Source organism: Bactrocera oleae, chromosome 4, assembly GCF_042242935.1.
Source record: "Bactrocera oleae isolate idBacOlea1 chromosome 4, idBacOlea1, whole genome shotgun sequence".
In the NCBI taxonomy this organism is placed as follows: domain Eukaryota; kingdom Metazoa; phylum Arthropoda; class Insecta; order Diptera; family Tephritidae; genus Bactrocera; species Bactrocera oleae.
In genome coordinates, this window is record NC_091538.1 from 40,817,497 (window position 1) to 40,836,337 (window position 18,841).

At 33.2% G+C, this 18,841-nt stretch overlaps 3 protein-coding genes across 3 annotated transcripts in view; 2 read left to right on the forward strand and 1 right to left on the reverse strand.

Moving 5' to 3' along the window:
• The window catches only part of LOC106615530 (wnt inhibitory factor 1), a 2,295-nt gene extending 825 nt beyond the window's left edge, over window positions 1-1,470 (forward strand). The window contains exons 2-3 of the mRNA XM_014231779.3: window positions 20-127; window positions 1,243-1,470. Of these exons, the coding sequence (XP_014087254.2) occupies window positions 20-127; window positions 1,243-1,360 (226 nt within the window). The 3' untranslated portion in view covers window positions 1,361-1,470. The remainder of the gene's footprint in view (window positions 1-19; window positions 128-1,242) is intronic.
• The window catches only part of LOC106615550 (LHFPL tetraspan subfamily member 2a protein), a 20,334-nt gene extending 11,839 nt beyond the window's left edge, over window positions 1-8,495 (reverse strand). Inside the window, exon 1 of the mRNA XM_070109160.1 lies at window positions 8,366-8,495. The gene's annotated coding sequence lies outside the window, so the exon portion shown is untranslated. The remainder of the gene's footprint in view (window positions 1-8,365) is intronic.
• Window positions 8,478-17,380, forward strand: Tina-1 (Troponin C-akin-1). Its single transcript, XM_014231768.3, has 3 exons — window positions 8,478-8,764; window positions 16,423-16,742; window positions 16,818-17,380. The coding sequence occupies exons 1-3, from the start codon at window positions 8,750-8,752 to the stop codon at window positions 16,981-16,983; spliced, it is 501 nt and encodes a 166-aa protein (XP_014087243.1). The 5' UTR covers window positions 8,478-8,749; the 3' UTR covers window positions 16,984-17,380.
• The last annotated feature ends 1,461 nt before the right edge of the window (window positions 17,381-18,841 follow it).

The window sequence follows — 18,841 nt, forward strand, 5'->3', positions numbered from 1 at the left end:
TCATACATTTCACTTTTAGGCGGTGCTTGTATGGAAATTGTAACACAAATGGAGAGTGCACCTGTGCACAAGGATATATCTCCCAAGACACTCTGTTCGGCCAACTGTGCGCTCCCGTGTGCATACAGTAAGTAGAAACCTTATCGAATTGATAGGATATTCTCCTGATGGGATGGGTTCCTCGGGATAATTCATAGGGCTTTGACTTCTACTACTAATTAAGTGACTATCTTTAAAAAAAATAAAGCTGTCCCCAACAGAGTTCATGGTTCATGGAAAAAGAGTCTTCTCACAACGATCAAATGACAATGGAACATCTGCTAGAGTTCAATTATAAAAATAATTAAGGCAAATATAATGTAGAAATTCATTCAACTATGAGTTTCGATATTTTAAATGGACGACAGCCAGTCAAAGACGATTTTTCGAAGAGTTAATAGCCATGTACTGTAGAAACTATCCTCTTGGGCCATTACTATTAACTGGTTTGTTGACTGGAGAAAATCCAATTTCTATTAGCCCCAAATAAACCTTTTGGTTGATATATGTGGGGCGAGTGCGAAACATGTGTCACACACTTTTCACTTTTATGCGATAAATAAACAATATTTCAATAAGGAAAGCTTTTGTAGATGTTCTTCAGATCTGTAAGACGTCGATAACGGTCTAATAAAATAGTCAAACGAATACCTATGAAAAGACCTCGGACAAAGACTTGAGTTTCAAAAGCATTAAAATATTCCAGTAAATTGTAAAATTTGTTTGTGTTCCATCTGAAAGCATGAACTTATAACCTGTACTCAATTTTCTGTGTTCTATAATTTCAAGTCCATTAATACACGTTTGGCGGTAATACACGTTTGGCGGTAATACGTATCATAACTAAGATAGCATAAGAATGAGCTGAGTCTATAAGTAAAATGTGCACTCACTTAAACTCTAACCGGCAATTTTATGATGGCGGGCGTATACTTCTCCGCTTTTATATATACTATACCGCTTATTGAAAAACACAAAATTAAAAAAAAACGATTTCTTTGGCATCAAACTTCACATCTACATATAACCAGTTTGACTTTTTTAATGAATCTATTTGCATCAATTTTGGTCAGATGCTATGTATTAGATCAGATCAGTTCGTAAATGTTCCGCATAAGAAGTCCATTGATCATTTTATTTTCTGTTATCGCTAAGTGTATTTATTTACATCAAATATAACAGATTCCTCTAATGTCATTTCAGAAACTGTGGTAGATATGGTTTTTGCTTTCTACCGAATATGTGCGCTTGTCGAAAGAAAGGCTATCACTACGAATATGATGGCGAATGTCATGCGGACTACATACATCTGGAGCAATAATGCGAGTATTAATTAAATAATGTTTTATTTTGTCTAAGTTTAAATATAAATTAAGTAGGACGCATGTAAATTATTACTAATAAATAAAGATAATTTGATAGGTGAAAGTACTCAGGAAACACATATTGTAATATGTAGTATATACAATATATACATATATATAGTTTATTCATGAACATAGTAGTGCAACATGTTCTTATCTTTAAAGAGCTCTCATAAAATATAATATATTGACTGGCCAAATCAAGAAGCCTGATGAAGCCAAAACAATCCCGTTACTTTTGCTTCCACTGGTTTATCTATGAAGTAAACTAGTAGTGGTTGTCGTTTGGGGTCGGTAAATTAAAAAAAAAAGATTAGATAGTTGCGATAAATAAGTGTATTTAAGAGATTTAATAATTTTCTGATCAAAGATTTTGAAATCCCAGTGCTCTTCTCTTTTCAGTGAGTAGAAGATGATATGGTTCTATCGAGAAACGTGTAATGAAGCCAAGGGAACCAGACGGAACCTATATGGAATCGAAGCTATAAAGAGGTATAACTTCACAATGATATGCAATGGTATTAAATACAATGAAAGAACGAAAAATTGGAGTAAAATGTAGAAATCCCAAAATTATAGGGCAGAAAAATTATACGATATATAAAACACAAGACCTAAGCATCCTCAAAAGTGATAAAAAAAATATTTTATTTTGTCGGTTACTACTCTTATAAATTGTAGGAGAATATTTGAAAACAACTTGAAACTAAAAAGTCCCCGGAAAATACCTCTTTTGTCGTTTACTACTAAACACAATTAATTTTCCAGGTACTAAAACTTTTAAACATGGGCCACCATGTGAATTATGGTATGGGCTTGCTTTTCGTACCATGATGTCGGTCCTATGCATTTAATCTATGGCATCATGGTCCTAACAGTGTATGTAAACCTACTGAAGGATATTATGTTACCACTCGCCAGCTGGAAAGGATGTTTGAGCATATGAGTAATAAGGAGTAAATCACTTCATCGGAAAAGATCGACGTAAATTCCCAGCTAGCGCAGACACTGGACTTGAATGCAATCGGTTCGATTAAGGTCAAGGAGGCATGGACTCAAATCCGTATGAAGCGTTGTAAGGATATAATAAACTCTCTGCAACGTCAGTGTATTAAAGAATAAAGGCTTTACAACCACTAATACTAATATAGTCAATCGAAAAGCATTTTCAACAAAATAGGCACTATTATTTTCGTGAACAAACTAACTTTTAAGTTGTAATGTAATGGTTGCTTTCGCCACCATTATTCTGTCGACATAAATGCCCATCAGAGTCGGTAATTCGAATTCCAACTCGTGCAAAATTTAAAGCCGAAGATTTGAAGTTGTTGGACGAGTGGGCGCAAAAACGAGATGGCCACCGATCCCGATTTTCACAAGAAAATTTTGTTAAGCGATTAAGCTCCTTTTTGGTTCAATGGGTACGTTAATAAACAAAATTGTTAAACCAAAAAACCAATGTTAAAACGCCGTTACAACCTTAAAAAGTAACTGCTGTGTGTGCTCTATAGGCAGTCATTGCTGACGTACGGCCCCAAATTCCTGCAAGAATTTATCTAAAATTGGGCCTCACGGCTGCAATTTAGTCGAGCCAGCTCTGGCGGTCACTTGCCCGAAATATTTTTTAAAACCCTTATCTTTATAATGTTAATTATGTTTTTTTTTCTTCTTGAAAACCACGTGGCTGGAAAAACATCTTTTATATACGTCAAGTTAGAATATTGTGGTTTCTATTCAATATCGGTGCTTTACATAATTAATGAGTTCTCAATGTGTCATTTGCTTTTAAACATTGTGTAAGTTATTGCATGCGATATCCTTTCCACGAAAGTGGAACATTTCCGATATTCAAAAGGATATGTGTTGTCGGTTCGAAGAGGTTCATACATTGGATAAGAGTTAGACCCGCACATATGTGAATAACGGATTGAATAGAATACAATAGCTTATAAAATAATATAAAAAAGAGAAGATTTCAAAACTAGTGTTGGTACGTACGTATATCATCACAATATTTTAAAAATACTTCCCAAACTCGTGCAAAAGAACACAAGTTTTTCTGAATTTTTTGTGACGAAGGAGTTAAAATCTCTTTATGAAATTTCAGGATAAATTAAAGCATGACGTTCGAAGAATGAGAAAAAATACGGCAATGGCAGCAAAAAGAAACAAATAAAACAGGAAGGAAGGGCTAAGTTTGGATGTAACCGAACATTTCATACTCCCGCAACTTACAAAGATCAAAGCCGGATAAATACCTTCAGGTGTTGTGGAAGCTTTAGATTAAATGTTGCAAAAGAGTTCAACATTAATTATTCCACGAAATCGTGAATGGATTACAATCACCTTTGTATCTTATTACTTACATTCATTAAGGTACCTCTCATACCATCACCAATATATGTATGTATATGTTCAATCAATTTTCGACGTATGTGAAAGAATCAGATGGAATTTAAAATTGTGTTATATGGGAAGTAGGCGTGGTTATAGCCCAATTTTCTCCATTTTCGCACTGTAACATAGGAATATTAAAATAATATAATGTACCGAATGTGATTAAAATGGGTCGAGCAAGTCTCGAGATATGTGATTTACCCTAAAAGTGGGCAGTGCACGCCCATCGTCCAATTTTGACACCGGATCCTATAAAGTCCTCTTGCGTCATCTCGGATGTAAAATTTAATGTCTCAACGCATTTAGTTAAAGAATTATCACACTTTTAGTAGTTTTTAACAAAACCGTTATATGGATAGTGAGTGAGGTTATCATCTGATTTTACCTATTTTTACACTATCGCAAGAAGGATTGAAAAAATTTTACCTGTACAAATGCTAGTGATATAGCCTTATTGGTTTAGAATATATATACTAAACTTATTAGGAGCGGGGCCACACCCACTTTTCAAAGGTTTTCAAACAACAGTTGCCACTTCTCAAAGGAGATCGATGTGCCAAATATGAGTTCTGTATCTTAATTTACGGCTTAGTTATGGCACTTTATGCGATTCCGATTACGCCCATCTCTAATACGTCCTTACTTTTTCGCTAAGGAACATGTGTACCAAGTTTCGTCAAGATATCTTAAATTTTACTCAAGTGCCCAGACGAACAGACCAACAAATTTAGTATTTTCTTGACTTATATTGAAGATCATTAATTTAGAATCAGTTTCATTTTTTTTTAGTTCGAGTCATCTAAAATTATATTAAAAATAAATTCAGATATTAACTCGACCGGAAAAGCTAAATTTACTTTGAAGTGCAAAACGTCAACCAGAGGGTCGGAATTCATTATATTAGGGATATGAGGTTTAGACTAAAGTTTAGACCAATTCCATTCTAATTCAGCGCTAACCCACATAACTTAAAAAATATATAACATTTTGATCAACCTAAACGGTTTAAATTCAAGTCGAAAGACGGAAATCATTATATGGAGTACATTCGGGGCAGAGAAAGGGACAGGCTGATTGCATTAATTTGGACATTGTTCTGGTGTACTTGAGAACATATTTTCAAGCATTTTTTAAATACATAACTTATATACTAAACGGCGTACTCGCCATAAAAATTGTTAGAAAAACGAAAATAATTATGTGTTATATATGAGATTTAGGGATAGTATTGATCCGATTTTATCCATTTTTGACAATACCATATACTACTAACATGCCACAGACTAATAAAAATGCTTCCAGGGTTTCATTCAGGTGCCTCACATACCATCACCATTCTTTATGGAGTAAAGTCAGCCGGCTGTTCGAAAATTCTGATACTAGTTGGGGGCTAAGAAAAGTATTGACACCATTCATCCCATTTTTGACTTTCAGGCATACTATTATCAGGAAAGGATATTCTCTGAAATTTATATATATCACACATTTATCGATATTATCATTAAAAAGTGAACTATAGGTACTGGGGCTCACATATTCGATATACTTTAAAATACTTTTGGTACTTTTGGCAAATTTTTATCCCGATACATTAATTTTTGCTTTATTTGCATACTAGATTTGCTCATTTTTGCACTGTAACATAGGTATGTGAGAAGAATCTTATATATCGAATTTGGTCTTGCAGGTCCCGAGATATGTGATTTCATCTAAAATTGAGCGGAGCCGTGCTCATCGTCCAATTTTGACCACGGCTTCTATAAAGCCCTCCAATGCCATTTTGGGGGTAAAATTTAATGTCTCTGGCGTGTTTAGTTATTGATTTATCGCGCTTTTAGTAGTTTTTAACTGTGCCATGATATGGGGAGTGGGTGGGGTTATCATTCGATTTATTCCATTTTTACAGTGTCGGTAGGGGCGCATAAGGGATTTATCCTGAGCGAATTTAGATATTTTAGCTTGAATCGTTTGGAAGATATATGTACATTACACCTCTTAGAGGGCGATGTCACGCCCATTTTTTTTGAAATTTTTAGCCCAAAGATGCCCCTTGCTACTGCAATTAAAAATTCAACATTTATTCGTTAGGGAATAGTTTCCCGAGGTAACGCCCAGAGCGTTTTTCGAAAGTTAATTATGTTTCTTTATTTTTAATATTTTGAAGGGGAAAAACGCGATCGAGAAAATCGGACAATTTGCTATTCTAAAAATTGTCAAAACATTTGAAAATAAATCTCCAGCGTGTACAGAATAGTGTTCAAAATTTTAAACGAATAGGCGCAATAGTTATCTCAGAGGAGCTTAATCAATAAAGTTGAAGAACTTCTTTGCAGCAATGTATATTATTTATCTCATGTAGAACCGACCCAAAACCTGTGTCGTTCTGACATTATTTTTCACTAAAATTGAAGTCGTTCCAACTATATCAATAATTAAATAATTAATTAAAAAGATCTCATAAAATCTATCTTTCAATTACGATAGGTCTAAAATATGAATTATTTGAAAGAGATGTACAAACATTTTGCGACCTCACTGTACTACAAACACCGTTCATTCGCTCACTTAGTCAATGAATAGGTCTCACTCCTTTCAAACTCATTCCGAAACACTCACTCATTCGCTCTCCCGCGCGCTTGATGCCAAGGGAATTCGAACTGATAAGTCGGCTATAAAATCGCTATAAATATTCACACACGCATTCAGTAATTTACACATATGCTATAAAAATCACAACAACAAATTTGTTGAAAATTTAAAATTAAATTCTTCTCTTAAAATGCTTATCATCGTCACGATAACGTCCGTGGCGTCCAATTCACAGGCCTGTCGTGTGGCAGCTAAGAAGAGGGGCCAAAACACAGCTCCACCAAATAATTTTTAGTTGCTCGAGAAGAAAATCGCACAATTACTCACACACACACACATATACATACATACTGTAAATATTTACTGATTAGCACTGAGGAGAAAATTGCCAAAACAATTGAAAACTGTGGGCAAATAAACGAAAAGAAATTGCGTATCCAATAAAAACCGTAAATTTCTCCTTTTAGGGGTTTTTAAATGGAAAAAAAATATCGATTACGTTTTGGGCTATTTTAAATTTGATCATACCTGACCTGAAATACTTATGTACATACATATAGTACATATGTATGTACAGTCTTGTATAGATAAATACATGTGTATCGATGTATTTGATATAAAATAATTTTCCGAAATTTTTACACATGTTTTGGTAAACAAAAAACATTGTGATTAATTATCAAAACAGCAAAATTGCGGGCATTTGATGTAATTGGCATAAATACATTTGTACATAGTCTTAGACCCAAATGAAGAAAAAATATATAAAATTCGATTTCACACGTGTTGTCCTAAAGTAGAAAATGATACTTAAAATGCTCCAGAAGATTTTTCAATACGGCTACGTGACCAATGCTCACCGCTAGAGCTTGCTTCTTAAGCATGTCTACAATAACAACATTTAAGTATTTATGAACAACTTTATGACAATAGCATTAGTATACTCGCACTCGTTTTACTTGTTGTTGGGCCCGTGTTTTTTAAACCAACCTAAAAGAGAGTGTTAATAAACTCACACGCGCCGCTTTTTATTTCGATAAACATTGCATTTAAATGTTGGAAATAGTCGACTGCATAACACCCTTGGCGATGTTAGTTGCGATTATTTTAACAACTGACTAAAAGTTGTTTTCGATTTGAACGGACAGCACTTGCTGTGCAACCCTGCGTTAACATGTCTTCTGACGAATGGTGGAGAAATTCTTCTTTTCGCGTCAAAAAAAACGCGGTGCACCACAACTCGATAAATTTGTTTGTTGCATTTACATTTATTTTTTTTTTTGACAAAAGAGCAGTGCCCAAAGTTAACTAGCAAAGAAATGGCGAAACGAAGACAGCTAAAATATCCTAATTGAGCTCTATCTCTGCTGTTTCGCGACTGACCCTTTTTTGTGGGCACCAACAATATACTATAATCAGTATAAACTCAGGCGATTGCAGTTTTGATCTCCAAATTTTTTTACTATAAAAGACATCAGAAGACATTTTAGCGCAGGTTGCACCACTAGTGCTGCCCGTTTGTTTGAGCATCTGGTATAGTTTAAGATAAGCGTTACTCACCAGTGAAAATACCAGAGCTAAAATCAAATTAAAAACTTATAGCTTAGGTACCTATGTACAATATGTATACTTTATGTTATTCGACTTGGTCAACTGTAGCGCACGTAGCTAATAATTGACAATAGCAAGCCGGTTAGCTCTTATTGAGCGAGTTTTTTATATATGTATGTATGTATGACTGCGGCCTGTTATCAGATAGCTATTGCTGGTGTTGCTATAACTTCAGTGGTTTATATTTGTTGTTGTTGTGTTTACTTTGTGTTTTTCTTGTTATTATTGCTTTTATTTTTACACTTTAATTATAATTTGTTATGACTATTGTTGTTGTTGCTGCCGACGATGGCTTGCGCGCTGGCGGTCTAGTTCTTGACGCTGTTGCCTTAATAAGTTAAAAAATATTTTATTTACATACATACTTGTTGCGTTCTCCAACCGCCGCCTTCCATTTGCTTCGACAGCTACAGCGGCCAACCAGCCAGTCCGCAACGACTCCTGCAGCCGCTACGTGGGATTCTGAATTTCAGTTGAAGTTTTGCTCTTCACCGATTCGCATCATCTGCTATCTCTACTGGAGCTCATTCATTTCGTCGTTCGAAAGTCTTTCGAAGTGCATTTGCATTGCCGCATGATTCCAGTCCGTTGGACACAAAACGGATATTCAGCAAATAGAAACAACCCCTTTAAACTGGTGTCTGGTTAGCCAGACTGACGGCAGCATTTTTTTGCAATTTTTTTTTGCTGAATTTGTAATTTTCGTTGTATTTTCAAAGCTTTACGTGTATATAACAATTACAACAACAATGACCAACATCAGGGTAAGTGAATCGAGTGTTTGAAAAACTTGAATAAATAAATATGAAGTAAACTTTTATATTTGTTTCTCCAGTTTTTTCATATTTTAATTTTATTGATAAATATTTTGTGCTAATGACTATAATTAATTATAGTCCATATAGGTAAAATTTAAATAAAATTGAAACTAAAGAAATGCAGTGGTGTTAGCCTTAGCGCTTCCACGCTTCGTTATGAGCCTTCTATAGATTCGTATGTATGCCTGTACACACACACACATACACAGCCTTTTAGTGCAAGTGAAGTGAATGGTGAAGTGCTTTGTGACTTTTCTCTACACCCGTCTGGCGAAGACATTTGTTGACTTTACATTTATTTATAAATAAATAAATTATTTTTATTGTCTACATGCAATTCTCGGTGCTTTGCGCTGGCGAGAAGACAAAAGTGGCATGGAGCTGGCAAGTTGTTACGTAATCACATGAAGAACAATCTTCATAGTGATAAAAGTAAGCCACGGCTGTATTTTGTTAAGAATAAATAAATTTTTCAAATTTCAAACTTTATATTTTACAAGAAAACATGTACATAAAAAATTTGTATGCTTGTATTTATATTTGTATCTTTGTCGTGGTGTCAGGTGATACTCAGCAGCCCCTTTATTGAATTGCTCGCCATAATTCACTATTATTACTGATGCATTGTGGATGTTTCCTTATAAGTATGTATGTTTTCTTAATTAAATATTGCAATTACTTATATGTTCATATTATTAACTTTCAATTCTGTGGTAAAAATACAAACATACATACATATGTATGTAAGTATGTACAGACTTTCGCATGCACTTGTGTGCAAATGCAGTTCGTGTTTCACGCATTTGATTTGTTATGTTAAAAAATATCGCATGACATAAAATTGCAGGAATTGACGTTTTCGCTTGTGCAACAATCAGACACACACACATGCACGGTTTTAGTATATGTATGTAAGTATATAGCATATATGTATATTTGCTCTTTTAAATCAAACTTATCTAGAAATGTTTATTTAAATTTCCCCATAAATTCCGGTTGACATTAAGTAGATAAGTGTATTGGCTGTGATTAAAGTTTGAAATGATTTTGTGAAGATGAACTGGCGATAATTTTGATTGCATGGTAATGGTAATTGAATAATTCATGTGGTTTAACATTATTTGCTGCTGGAAATAGAAATTATTGTATTTGAATACATTTTTTGAAATAATACAACATTTAAAAACCTTTAGTTATAAAAAGAATTATTATGAATAAAGCGTGTGTTATATGTATTACGACAGTCGTGTGCTTCTCGAAATTCTCCCTCCTACGATTGCCGCCACCATGCCGATTGCCACGATTGCAGTCTGTACTAAGTCTACGTCTGTCCTTACAATTACATATTTTTATTGTAAATGACCATCTCTATTGCTATGATCTACCATTCATAGATATAGTAAGCCCTCCTTTTGTGATAATAGTCAAAGCAAGATAACACAATGAAATAACGCCACTTAAGTAATAAATGAATAAACTAAACTAAAATAAAATAAATCAATAAAAATGAACGTTAACTTTACATCCGCACGGAAGCATTAATACCCTGCACATGTGCATTTTTATAGTATAATAGGGCATAAATAGAGATCTTTTTTTGAATTTGCTATAGCGATCCGACCTGAGCAACATATTCAGAGATTGTAGCGATGCCTTAGACAATAATATGTGCCAAATTTGGTGAAGATACCTTTTCAAATAAAAAAGTTTTCCATACAAAGACTTGGGTTCGATCGGTTAGTTTGTATGTTAGCTATAGTCTATACTGGTCCAATATTGTTGGTTCCGACAAATCAGCAGCTTTTTGAGGAGAAAAATAGATAGACAGACAAAGCTAAATCGACTTAGGTCCTAATGCTGATTACATACACTGCTATATAAAAAAACTATCTCTTTTTGTTGCCCTGGATATCTTAGCAAATTTTAATTTTAATTGCATAAAATATATGTTACCATATTTTGACCAATTATAGGCGTGCTAATAATAAAATTTGTTTTTCTAGTCATGTTTAGGATTCTGCGGCCTTTTTTCGCGCATACAAGCTTCACGTGATCCCCACTCTCAGGCTCTTTACCGAAAATATCCGAAATATTATGCGAAAGGTTTGAAGGTTTAATAAAATTACCGTTATTATGCATTCCAAACTTGCAGATATCTAAACCTACAGTTTACTAAATACCCAGTTTAACTCAATAAAAACCCTTTTCCCTTCCCTTTGCGTTTCAAAAGTATTTCGCATGCGCTCAAAAGCAATGATGTCTCCAAATCGTAACAATCTGTCAGTGAACGTGAAAGATAGATTAAAACATCTACGCCAAAGTTATTTTCTCAAAATGAACTTAAATATTTTATACGTGATCAATTTAGGAACGATTAAACAATTTGCCAAGAAAGGTGGGATATTTGTTGGTCCTCAGATATTGTAATTCATCAAAGATACAGTTTTATTATAGTTTTGACTGTTCAGGAAAGAGAAGCTTGATACAATTTAATGCTGATAGTCGCAATTTTCATAGGTAACCACAAAGCAGTAAATGATGCAGAAATTTCGCAAAATATGCTGACAAACTGCAAGATAGTCGGAGAAAATATGAGTATCTAGTTAGACTATATGCGCAATCATTTTGATACCAACAGAGGAACGGTTGTTCAAAAGAAATTGTTAACTGAAAATTGGTTAAGGAAGAACTCAAAGACATTCAATTGAGATATACAAGTAATAAACTTAACTTCGTCTTTATGGCAAAGTTAATATACCCTGTTCAGGCTATAATCAATAAAATCAAATAAATTTTGTGCAAATATAATTAAATGCATTAGGTTTGAAAATTCATAGGAAATAACTAAATGAAATAAATCGCTTAATGTCGCTCTCGCATTTATAGAAAACGGTTTGACGAACATAGACCAACTATTGTAAAACCGTTTCGCTAACCTTAAACTACCTCGCGTCGCGATCCGCCCTCTAGTCTTAACAAAAACAAAAGTAGTTGTTTTTCAGCGCTCCTTACTTATCGGTAAAAGTATTAAATTCCTTCGGAGAAACTCGGTTACTTTAATGCGTTCCAAAAGCCATATATATGTATGTCTACAATCGTATGTACACATATGTATGTATACCATGAAAGGAAGGTTGTCCTCATCATCTTTTTTCTTCAGGTTTTGTTAAAAGTTTTCCCGTACTGTTAAACCCCATTCACTCATGGCCCAAGCGGCAAGCAGATGAATAACATTCGATTCACACATATTCATATGTATTTATATGTACATATGTGTTTACATACTTGCATTACCTGCCGGTTTACATGTTTTGTTTAAATATGTTAAATTAGTGTTGCACTTACCTATCTGCTAAGATATTTCATACTAATGTACAGTAGCGATCACATAAATAGCACACATAATGACCCTAATGACAAATTCAATATATTTTCATAACATATTTATAAGGAACTTTTGGCATATATGGAGAGTGTGAGCTTTCAATTTATAAACACTAATAGATAATCTTAACTTCATAGAAAACATCACATTTTAAGCAGAGTGTGATATTATAGTTAATCATAGTGATGCATTAAATAAAAGCAACCCCGACGAATAATTTTGTGAATTAATTTACTTTCAAAAGCTGGTAATTTGTTGCAAAGTTTTTTTTATATTTTGTATTATATAAAAACGATCCTTCGGTTCATATAAAATATGGCATTTTGTTTATTTTTACCAACAGTTTATTTTTTGTCAGTTAAATGTAAAATAGCCCCATAACGGCATATACACTTTTAATCCTAAATATGTGTACTGATAAATTTATAATAATAAAGAAATTATTGTATTTAATTATTAACTGAAATTTACTGTTAAATAAAAACACGCTAAAATCATATTTAGCAATTTGTGTCACACCATACTGAATTTTCCAAAATATAATATCATTGATAAATTTTAATATTAGCCAATTTATATTACATTTCTTTGCTTCGGTGGTTTCGTTGTACTTGCACGAAGATCGTCTGGTTTATCGAAAACAAATGCATATAATAATATGTGGATATGAAAAACTGGTTTGTTCGGTTTTAGTGTTTTTGCTATGGTTTTTTAAGGGGCGCGTCACGAAATAAATATGTATAACTTGAAGACATGAGGAACGATAGCTTTTAATGCCGTGTTACTTTTGGCGAGTATGCATGTATTCGTATTGCATGAATATATTTACATATATATACAAGTATATGTATGTATGAATATATTATGTGCATGAAAGTGGCGAATTTGTAAAACATATTTGTTTGAACGTAAATATGTATGTATGTTATGTACGTATATCCAACAAAATGTACAATTACTTATAAATGAGCACACAAAACACTCAAGTTTGAATATTATCTTTTCATATTAGGTACAGTTACTTCCCATATTAATAAATGTTTGTTTAGATTAACTTCGGAAATTATATGATTTGTCAAAATTAGTCTAGGTATTGGCTTACATTATAATTATGTACATAAGTATGAGTGAATCCGATTCAATTCAATTTTTTTTTGAAGTCGGTTAGAATAGTTGGTTTTTATTGTTGTAGCAATCAATGTGATAACGTTTGATTACAAAATTTTCAAGACAACTTATTAGCGACGCTTAGCTTTAGCGCGAATGTTAATATTTAGACTACGGCTGAACAAACATTCCTAGCTCTTTCCTAGAGATGCCAAATTTTGGGTTTGTACATCACCGGAAGAATTTCAGAATCTCACTAATAAATTCAGAGGATCTGAGATTTAAAAATGAAAGTACAACAAGTTTCATGAAGATATTTTGGTATTCAATAGGTATTGGCAAAATATACCCTTCACAAATACAAAAGATTCCTTACAAGAACTTAACTCCGATCGTTCAGTTTGTATGACAGTATATGCTCACTATATCTAGTGAGTGAACAATTTCTTCGAATATTACATTGTTGCCTTAGGAAATAACTAATGGCAAATTTCGTGAAGATATCTCGTCAAACAAAAGGCTAAGGCCCATCGTGCCCAAAGATGCCCCTTGCTACTGAAATCGCCTGTACCAAATAACAGATTTATATCTTAATTTACTGCTTTGTTATGCCATTTTATAAGTTTTCGATTAGGCGTTTTGTGGGCGTGGCAGTAATCCAATTACGCCAATATAAGAACTCGTCTTTACTTTTTTCCGAAGAAATACTTGTACCAAGTTCCATTAAGATATTTTAATTTTTACTCAAGTTATCGCTTGCACAGCCAGACAGACATTCAGTTACTAGGATTTTAACTCGTCTCATCATACTGATCATTTATATACATATATTCGCTTCAAGAGAGGCTTGTGAAAATCGACTGTCTCAATTTTTTTTGACAATAGAGAGAGACATAATAAAATTACCCTTAAAGTGGCAACAAGTTATCGAACAAAACGGCGCATATTTGATCTAAATCGAATCATTCTAACTTTTTTTTACTACACCCAATATATATATATAACCCTATATCTAATTCGATTATTATTCACCGTTAGGTGAACAAAACTATTATACTCTGTTCTCTGGGTCCGAAATATTTATGAAACAAGATATGTGTGATATGAACTCAACCAAATTGGCTAAATCTAATATATTGGATCGGAATTCAGTATATTAGGAAATAGGTTTAGGCGAAGGTTTAGCCCAATTTCATTCATATTCATCGCTACACCACATTATTTTTAAGAAAACATGTCCACTTAAGTTCAGTAAAATATTATGGTTATATACAGATATAAATGGTTCGAAGTCAAGTGGAAAGTCTTAACTGATTCCATTATCGTATGCAATTACTCCAGCGTACTCGAGAACACGTTTCCATTCAATATTGACTGAATACTGAATACGATAACGATAAAAACTACGTGTGGCACTCGGAGACTGCCACGGTAAAGCTATTGAATAGCATTTTTTATCAACTTATGCAATTATAAATATCTATTTATTTTTTACACAGTATTTCTCTTTCTTTGATATTATTTAAAGTTTTTTCTTTGACATTAATTCAAGTTACATTTTTTGAGCGTGGTGATCGATAAGAAATTTTTTTCTTTCACTGAATAAATGAGAAGTTAATATTGTTTTAAATATTTTTATTATCTTACAATACATGTAGGTTATTCAGGATTTTTTATCATTGAAACTATAAGTTTAAAGGTAATAAGAAACATAAGTTTGATACTTAATATCCTCTAAATATGATTATTCATTTTCAAATTAAAATTTTCCGAAAGAAAAGTTGTTAACCGCTCTGATATTTTATCAGCGAAGTTGATGTTGAAATCGCCAGCCAAGATAAGTAGGAATTTATTGCCATTGATAATATGATTAAAATGCCTAATTTCAATTGTATTGTTCAAGTCAAACGAGATACTCTTCCAAAAGATGGGGTAGCTATTTATCTTTGTAATTGTATATTATTTTTCAATCACCCTGCTCTTCAATTGATTTGTTCCGCTCGAGATATGCGAAAATACTCCGACAAATATGCAAACATTTTGCGCATACTTTGTGATCGGGTTAGGTTTATTTCTGTTACGGAATTTCTTGATTCGGTCGCCGCACTCAAAGCCCGCGATAGAAGCTATGCAATATCTTAATAATTGGATTAATATTTGAATTAAATTTTTTTTATTTTGTAATCCCAAATACGACATTTAAAAAAAATTTTAGTCCCATATACCGAATTTAAAAAACACATATTTAATCCCAAAAACTGGATTTGTAATCCCAACTACCAGATTGAGAAATAAAAAATTTTGCCTTAAGCTTATAATTATAATTCAAATTTTAAATCCAAACATCTTGGATTAAAAAAATAGAATTTAATTTTTAGTTCCAACATCGGGATTAAGAAATAAAAATTAAATTTTTACACCGGTTGCTATGAAGCGCATCGGTGTAACGTATGTAGTTATGGCGCTTTTAGTAATTTTCAACATAACCGTTATATGGGGAGTACAGAAGAAAATATTTATCCTGAGCAAATTTGGTTGATATAGTTTTAGTGGTTTGTGAAACATTTGTATTTAAACGACGTAAGTGGCGTGTCCGCGGCTACTTCATAAAAGTTTTCGGTCCACAGATGCCCCATCCCACTTACATTCGCTATACCAGGTAGGTAGGTAGGAGTGATGCCCTAATGGGCTCAATTAGCGCTGGATGCGCTATGTGGATGCACTATCGTAAGACCTTATAATCTTGCTATACCAAATTATAATTTTGTATCTCCGTTAACGGTATTTTATAAGCGTGACAGTCGTCCCATTCCGCCTTACTACTTTTTTTTACTCAAGTTACAACTTGCATGACCCTACAGGCAGTCACCCAGTTTTCAACTCGTCTCGTTATACTGATCATTTATCACTTTTTGAATAAGGTACAATATATGGTACATTTCAATTTTAGCTAAATTCTAGGCAAATAATTTTTTATTTGATTGTCTTTATATGATTTTTGTTAGCAGAATCGTTAAAGTACTTCTGCCATCTCATTAATTTTGTGCCAATTTTGTTCTTTAGAGAAAAAGTTCTTATGCAATTTATTTATTTATTCATTATTACTCTTTAGAAAGCTGCTTCTTCTTTGCAAAAGCTCTTCGTTTGCGGTGCCTTGAAATATGGCCAACCTGGTCACTCCATTCTCGCCAATTCAGGCAATGGTTATGCAAAATTCTGGTGCCGCGCCACAACCACCGAAAAACTGCCGCTTGTGATAGCTACACGTTATAATATTCCCTTTCTGCTGAACAAACCTGGTATAGGTAACTATGTATTGGGTGAGATCTACGAGGTAGACGACAAAATGCTGTTATCGCTAGATAATTTGGAGGATTGCCAGGATGTGTTCACACGAGAGATGCATGACATGAATATCGGTGTTGGTGAAGGGTAAGTTGGTAGAGAATTCCAAAATATTTTAATTTTTTAATATTTTTCATCTATTTCCTTCTGATCTCTCCTCAGCACCGTGCCTTGTTGGGTGTATTTACTGCAAAAGTATCCCGAAAAGCTGCTCTCTCTGGAATATTTGTCAAGCTATCAGAACAGCGCCGCTCACCCCTATGTCATGCGTAATCGTCGTACACACAAGCATCCACCTCAAGAGGACCTTGCCTACACTGCTGCCTAAATTGTGTCGAGCTCTATAGTGTGGTAGTCATTGATCTATTTACTACTAAGCAATAGATAATTGGTCAACTGTGTGATTAGCATTTACTTACTGTGAACTTGTATTGAATGGAAGGCTTGCATTGTTTCCTCGGTTTCAATTTTAAGAAATGGAGTGCAGCTTATAAAAATTCTAATATCAATATTAGCTGAACTATTGTATATTTTTTAAAGTAGCCATATAACATCTTTATGTATGTATAAACTTTTATGTTTAATCAACACCTGGTCTTTATAATATTACCTAAAATCAATTTATAAAGGATTTTTCGAGTAAGCATAATAATGTCAATTAGTACGTATTATAAAGCAGTAATATTAAGAATTTTGTGAATAAAACATTTGATAAGAAACGCATAGATCTATAAATTATTCCTAATTAACCTCGTTCCTTGAGGGCATTAACGAGGTGTTTCTAAATAATCTCCATTTTGTGCACACTGAAATTAATAGATAAGGGAAGTTGAACCGACTTTCCTTATTTTAAAATATCCTAAAAGTCAAACCTTAAAGTCTAACATTGGCCGTTTCAATATCGTTTTGGTACTTAATTGAAATGGGAGGTCGCTTCTACATATTAAAAACTTTGAACTTTGAAACCCTCTGGTACAAAAATTAGTTTATTGTTACATTTCACTTCACGTACTTTCAAATACACGTTGAGTTTTACGTTATTGCATAGCTTCTATCGCGGGCTTGGAGCGTGGAGATTGAATCAAGAAATTCCATAACGGAAATAAACCTAACACGATCACAAAGTATGCGCAAAATGTTTGTTTACTTTTAGGTGTATTATCGCATATCTCAAGCGGAACAAATCAATTGAAGTGACAGCAGGGTGATTCAAAAATATTTAAGATACAATTTTTTCAATGCAAATAAAAATATAGAATATATTAAAAATTTAATTATTAAAAAATAAATCATATATTATTATTTAGCATATTTATATTGCTACCCACCTTTGGTAACAGTATTTCGAAACAATATAATCGAAATTAGGCTTTTTAATCGGATTATCAATGGTAATGAATTCCCACTTATCTTGGCTGGCAATTTCAACATCAACTTTTCTTTCGGAAAAATTGAATTTCAAAATGAATAATGATTCACAAGAATCCACACCAAAATACCTGGCGGTATTTTCTAGATATTTAGAGAATACCAAGTCTCGAACTTATGATTCTCATTTCAGTTTTATAGTTTCAATGATAAAAATTCCTGAATAACCTATATGTATTGTAAAATAATAAAAATATTTTAAACAAGATTAACTTCTTATTTATTCAATAAAAGAAAAAAAATTGTTTTCTTATCGATCACAACGCTCAAAAAGTGTAACTTGGATTAATATCAACGAAAAAACTTGAAATAATATCAAAGAAAAAAAATACTGCATAAAAAATAAATATATATAATTGCATAAGTTGATAAAAAAAGCTATGCAATTTTTACCGCGGTAGTCATCGAGTGCGACACGTACTTTTTTTTACCGTGGCAATGGTCGACCAACGATATCTACCTCTTCAGAGTATCAGTAAAATGTGTACGTAATTTTTAAAGATTTCCTTAAGCTAACGGTTGTACTGACAGACTATCGAAAGGAAAGGCGGAAAATAGAAATCAATCCCATTACAATAGTTTTACGTAACCAGAATGAACCCAGGCTTTTATCTGTCCAAGGACTGCCAATTCTGCAGCACCCTACAAAATTATGTGGGCAATATTTTCTTCCGCGATTTAAACATTTTGGATTTTTGGGAAAACAAATCTGAAGGTAAGACCTAGTTTGATTCAACAAACGACAATGATTATTCACT

Coding starts and splice junctions, on each gene's coding strand:
- Tina-1 (XM_014231768.3), top strand. Junction 16,743..16,817: donor AATATCGGTGTTGGTGAAGG/GTAAGTTGGTAG, acceptor ATCTCTCCTCAG/CACCGTGCCTTGTTGGGTGT.